This window comes from Acomys minous (assembly GCF_964271855.1).
Source record: "Acomys minous genome assembly, chromosome: 10".
NCBI classification, from domain to species: Eukaryota; Metazoa; Chordata; class Mammalia; order Rodentia; family Muridae; genus Acomys; species Acomys minous.
The window spans coordinates 61,754,525-61,760,524 of NC_140491.1; the positions used below are offsets into that span (position 1 = coordinate 61,754,525).

A 6,000-nucleotide genomic window follows, 5' to 3' on the forward strand; every position below is an offset into this window, starting at 1 on the left:
GAGAGATTGTGTTGATCACTCAGTAATCAAGAAACATTGGCTTTCCCCTGCCTCAGCTTTCCCCTGCCTCAGCTTTCCCCTGCCTCAGCTTTCCCCTGCCAAGGCTCCTGGGCTCAGGGGTATAGGCTTCTGACAGGCTCTGCAAAGATTTGCTGCCTGCCTAGCCCACAGCCCTCCATCCTGGGGCTCAGATCAGCTCTGTGACCAGTCTGGGGATAGCTGGGGAGGCCACATACCTGTGCCCAATCTCGTGGGCAATGGTGACCCCTAGGTCGAAGCCAGTGTCCTCAGTGATAAGGCAGCTCCAGGAAGGGGAACAGGCACCCCCCAGCTGGGTGACCCCCCGAACCTGATGGTTACCGTCAGGTAACACCAGGTCAAACCTTGATAAGAGAGAAAAGAATCACAGGTATGTCCCCGCTGCCAGGTTGCTGGCGCAGAAAGCAGGGGAGTTCACAGTGCAGCGTTGCTAAGCAAGCGGCACTCCTGTGGGGATCTCAGGTACCTGGTTATGTAGAGGACCAAGTCAGCATGGCTCGGATCCCTGTCATCGTACGGGTTGATTGTCTGGCTCCACTCACAGACACTCATCAAGGATGAGGTGATGTTGCTCGTGATGTTTGGAGTACTCTAGGGAACAACCGAAGAGCCTGTTTCTATGGAAAGATGGTGCTGACTGTTGCCAGCGTGCTTCCCAGTTGGTCCATATTATACGAATCCTGTTGCTACCCCACACGATAGGTGGTGAGACTGAGGCTTTGAGATGCTCCAGAAGAGCCGTCAGTCCAGCTGAGCCCCCACAGTGACCACCCTCTCCCGCTTCTGTAGGTGGGAGAGAATAGAATCGGGGTTCGTACCCACCTCCGAGTCCGAGAGAACGATCAGCTTCACCAGGTGTACCTGGAACTGAGCCCCCAGGGACCGGTCCCTCAACAGTTCTGAGCCCTGCAGAAGGCGGCAGGAGGGGGAGTGAGGCAGGTGCACAGGATGTTCGGAGTGCGTCCTGGGGCCCCAGCAGCAGGAGTGGTGGTGAAGAGGGTGCCCCACAGAGGCTAGGGGGTGGTGGGAAGCTGAAATCTTGTCTGCGTGCTAGGCTGTAGACAGTTAGATGACCAACTAATAGAAAGAGCTGATGGCTGGCCAGAGTTTGAATCTAAGCCCCGCCTCTTCCTAGTTGTGGGCTCAGGTCACTAAGCACTGGGCCTCAGTTTTCTGACAGGCTGAGATCAAGCTTTGCCTGGTTAGCAGATTCAAATAATAAAATTATAGCTACCCTGGTTCAGATTCTATCTGCCTAGTCCTCCCAAGCCAATGGCTCTCAACCCTCCTACGGCTGTGACCCTTTAGTACAGTTCTTCATGCTGTGGTGACCCCCTACCATAAAATTATCTTCATTGCTACTTCATGGCTGTAATTTTGCTACTGTTATGAATAGTAATGTAAATATCTGTGTTTTTCAATGGTGTTAGGGGTCATGACCCACAGCTTGGGAACCGATGTCCTGATGTCCTAATGCATGTTAATGACTCTAGGGAGCCTGGGTTCTGACAACTTAAAATTGGAGGGCGGAGCTGGGTGTGGTGGCACACTCCTTTAATCCCAGCACTTGGGAGGCAGAGGCAGGTGGAGCTCTGTGAGTTTGAGGCCAGCCTGGTCTACAGAGCGAGTTCCAGGACAGCTAGAGCTGTTACACAGAGAAACCCTGTCTCGAAAAACCTAAAAAAAAAAAAAAAAAAAAAAAAAAAAAAAAAAAAAACCAAAGCAAAACAAACAACAACAACAACAACAACAAAAAACCTGGAGGGCAGGACCCCCAAATTTAAAGACAATGGTTTCCAATTGGCAGATGGAACCATTTTCACTGAGAAAGCATCACCTCAGCGGCCTGTAGACATAAAGCCTACACAGGTTTGTCTGAACTTGGACCACACCTGCAAATGGGAGGGATGGCCTGGGGTAGATAGCCTAGTCCAGGGGGGGCTTTGGCCATGAGAGAAGACCTTTCCTTTCCCCTGAAAAGTTTGACCCAGCTGAAACTGGAGCCACTCCAGAGAGAGCCCCAGAGCCAACACCAGAACCTGTTCGTGTCCACCGTCCCCCACCCTTTTTCTCTGCAGCAGACCGGGGGGAAGAAGAGACTGGAGCTGTCACTCGCTGGCTGGAACTACTTCCTAGAGTCAGTTATCAGATTTTTAAAAAATGTTTTGCATTTATTAATTTAGTATACGTGCACACACATCAAGGTCAAAGGACACCTTGCAGGAATTGGCTGTCTCCCTCCACCATGTAGGTTCCGTTTGTGGTGCTTGGTGCCAAGCTCCTTGCCTGCTGAGCTATCTCTTTTCTTTCTTTCCTTCCTTCCTTCCTTGTTCCATCTTATTTTATTTTATATTATTATTATTTTTTGAGACAGCCCAAGGTTATGAGCATGCTAGCCTCAAGCTTGTAATTCTCCTGTCTCAGTCTTCTGGATGCTGGCCTTAGGGATGCATGCCACCACACCTACCTTAAATCACTAGTGTTTTGGAGACACTGCGCCGGCAATCAGACCTGACCACTCTCTTCATATTGGTTCTATTATTTATTTTTTATTTCTCAGGTCTTAGAGACAGGGTTTCTCTGTGTAACCCTGACTGTCCTGGAACTAGCTCTGTAGTCCAAGCTGGCCTTGAACTCACAGAGATTCACCTGCCTCTGCCTCCGAGTATTCTAGTGACACCGTATGAATGCTTGTGAGTGCCTATTTGTACAGCGTGACTCCCCGCTGGCCTGGAACAGTTGTATTTCACATGTGCTCTGTGTGTGCCATGTGGATGTTAGTACAGTGTTTCATGTCCTCTCTAAGAGAAACCTGATTTTCCTTGTATCCTGACTGACACATTGCCGTTGTGTCCTGACTGACACATTGCCATTATGTTTTGACTGACACATTGCCGTTCTGACATAAGGATTAACGGTGTGAGGCATCGCTGCTCTCCCCACTGTTAGACTCCAAGGAGGAGGAGTCAGTAAGATAGGGAACTTCACATCTTCAGCCAGAATGACATCTGTTAGTGCCTTGAGTGCTCATCTGCCCTGTGCCTCCCTGAGAAAGAGGCAAAAGACCTGAAGAGAGGGCAGTGTGTGCAAACTGCGCCCACTGGAGGGCCATGGGGAGGATTCTGGTGTTGACAGGCATTCCCTGACATTATCCACATCTGTTGCCATGGAGATGGGGTGGGGTGTGGGGTGGGGTGGGGAAAGACAGTAGTGGCCTCCCTTTCTCTTCAGGGCCATGCGTTCCAGTTGACCCTCAGCTTCTATGGGACAGCTCAAAACACTGAGTTCAAATGTACTGACTTTAGCCACAAACCCTGTGAACAGGGGTCTGTGTTGAGGCTCAGGAGGAGAGCCCCCAGACCCACGTGAGGCTGCGAGGCCCCGAGCCCACCTTCCAGTACCAGCCACTGGCAGCCCATGGCAACTCACGATTTTGAGGTTGGTGAGCACATAACGCTCTGTGTCCTCCCGGTGAGCCTGGTAGACGTCGGGGCCCACAGCTACCAGCAGTTCCAGGTGCAGAGTATCCCCCAAAGTCCTTCTCCATCTCAGCCTCTGGAGGTGAGAGGCAAGATGGCCTACAGGGAAGGGAGAAGGCTGAGAACAAAGGTGCCAGGACCTAACAGAGGAGCTGACCAGTTCTGGAAGCCAAACCGCTGATTTCATGTTCACCCCCAGGGCCCAGTTCTCAGCCTGAGGGAGATGGTGAGGAAGTGGACAGGAGGCCCAGCCACGAGCTGGCAAGATGAGGTGAGGTGTTCTCCTAAGACCCCATAACATGGCTCTCCAAGCCTTTCCTCGCAGGGAGTAGACCCTCCTCAGTGAAGTGAGGCTCTGCAAGAGACGGGGCCCGCCTCCCTCTCCCCTGCCCCTCCCATCTGGGACCCTCCTGCTAAGGAGGAGGAGGAGTCCAGAGTTCTTTCTTTGGTGAGAAGGAGGAAGAAATACAGGCCTGGAGATAGGGCCCTGCTCTTCCAGGATCCAGGGTGGGTGGACTGCAAGTTACCTACTGTATTTAGACCTTGCCTAGGGGCTGGACCAGTTCTTGGCCAAGCAGTCTTAGCCTTGAACTGGGTGTTCCATAAGTGAGCCGACGGGAAGGAAGATACCTATGATCTCTGGACCACAGGAATCCAGCTCACTGCTCACTGCTCACTGCCTTCTGGAGCGCAGAGGACTAGGAGCCCAGGTGACAGTGTCCTAGCCGTTCAGAATCTCAGAGGTGGGAGGAGCAAATGATCCAGACCGCGTGTATCCCACCCAGGCCACAGGAAAACTGGTTGCAAGTGAGAGGTAATCCCGAATCCTCTGTACCCTGAGTCCTGGCTCCATCAATCTCTGGACCTTGCCAGTGTCTATGTGGTGTGTAAGGAGGCTAGAAGTCAACTCCAAGTGTTGTTCCTCAAGAGCTATCCACCTTGGTGTTCTCTCTCTCTCTCTCTCTCTCCTCACTTATTTTATTTTGAGACAGGGGGTTTCTCTGTGTAGCCTTGGCTGTCCTGGACTTGCTTTGTAGACCACGCTGGTCTCGAACTCACATCATCTGCCTGCCTCTGCCTCCGAGTGCTGGGATTAAAGGTGTGTGCGACCACACCCAGCTCATCCACCTAGTTTTTTTTAAGGCAAGATTCCTCACTGAGACCTGGGGCTTATCAATTGGGCTTAGGTTGGCTGGCCCACAGATTGTCCTGGCTAGTGGTCAGAATAGAAAGGATTATGAGCTACACCATTTGTGACCAATTTTACTGTGGTCTTAGAAGGATGCTCACTGGGTTCTGCCTCTCCTCAGCGCTAGAATTAAAAATGTGTGCTACTATGCCCAGCTTTTTTTTTTTTTATGAATGCTGTGACTAGAACTCATGTTTCCTCATGTTTCCACAGAAGCTCTTTAGCAAGTGAGCTATCTCCACAGCTCACCCCACAACCAGAGTTTTAATTAAAACCCCCAACTGTTCTGGGAAAAGGGATGGCATCCTGAGAGGCAGGGCTGCAGGTCATGGGAAAGCCTTCACCAATGAGGAGAGCTACAGGGCAGGAGGCAGAGCTGTTTGGCCTGGCACCTACCTTGTTCTCAAAGAAGGAATAAATATTTACAGTGATGGCCAGAAGTGGTAAGTTCCTGAAAGTCAGGCAGCCCCTGAAGGCCATCCACGGGCCAAAGGAGGCCAGCTGATGAACACCCCCACACTGTGACACTAAACAGAAGCCTGGGGTCAGGACTGCAGCGCAGAGAATACCCAGAACAGCTGTTATCAAGTTGACAGGAAGCAATGAAGCTAATTAGCAGAGGAGAGAGGGAGGAAGGGAGGGAGGAAAGGGGGGAAGAGAGAGAGAGAGAGAGAGAGAGAGAGAGAGAGAGAGAGAGAGAGAGAGAGAGGTTTTCTTTGACTGCCTCCTTCCATGGCCACCTGAACCTTCATGGCACTGACTCAGTGGGAACTCCCTCAGTCCCCCATCCAGAGCTCAGAGCACGTCAGGACAGCTACCTTTGACAGCAGCATGGTGGCCAAAGTTAGAAGACACCTCCGTGGGTTCCAGATCTTGAGGGAAACTCTGCAAAACAAAAGACGCAGAAGAGGAGGGAGACAAGGCCAAGGAAAAGAGGACAACAGAGATGTGGGGACAGAGAATGAAGGGGCAGTGCCTGGGCAGGGAGCAGAGGAGAGCAGTCCACACAGGTCTGCAGCAAAATGGAGTCTGTCGTGTTTACCAGAGTAAACTGATTTCCTTATATGCTAGCAGAAAGACACACTCACTCACTCCCCCCAAGAGCTTTGGCAGCCTCCTCTCCCAGGTAATTCCAACACCCTATACCAGACCTTGTGTGACCCCACCTTCTGGAAATCAGAGAACCCCCAGCAGCCCAGAATGAAGAAGGCACCAGTGAGGATTCCTTTGGTACTGGCAGCGTGAAAAGGCTGGCATGTCACCCATAGGCAAAGCTGGATCATCCTGGGAAAA

The 6,000-nt window shown here is 51.6% G+C and overlaps 1 protein-coding gene across 1 annotated transcript in view; it reads right to left on the reverse strand.

Annotated features, from left to right (window-relative positions):
- ADAMTS13 (ADAM metallopeptidase with thrombospondin type 1 motif 13) overlaps positions 1 to 6,000 on the reverse strand; it is a 31,785-nt gene extending 25,785 nt beyond the window's left edge. Inside the window, exons 1-6 of the mRNA XM_084797501.1 lie at positions 5,874 to 6,000; positions 5,526 to 5,592; positions 3,469 to 3,617; positions 862 to 945; positions 506 to 630; positions 237 to 383 (exon numbers count right to left, since the gene is read on the reverse strand). Coding sequence (XP_084653627.1) covers positions 237 to 383; positions 506 to 630; positions 862 to 945; positions 3,469 to 3,617; positions 5,526 to 5,592; positions 5,874 to 5,990 — 689 coding nt within the window. The 5' untranslated portion in view covers positions 5,991 to 6,000. The remainder of the gene's footprint in view (positions 1 to 236; positions 384 to 505; positions 631 to 861; positions 946 to 3,468; positions 3,618 to 5,525; positions 5,593 to 5,873) is intronic.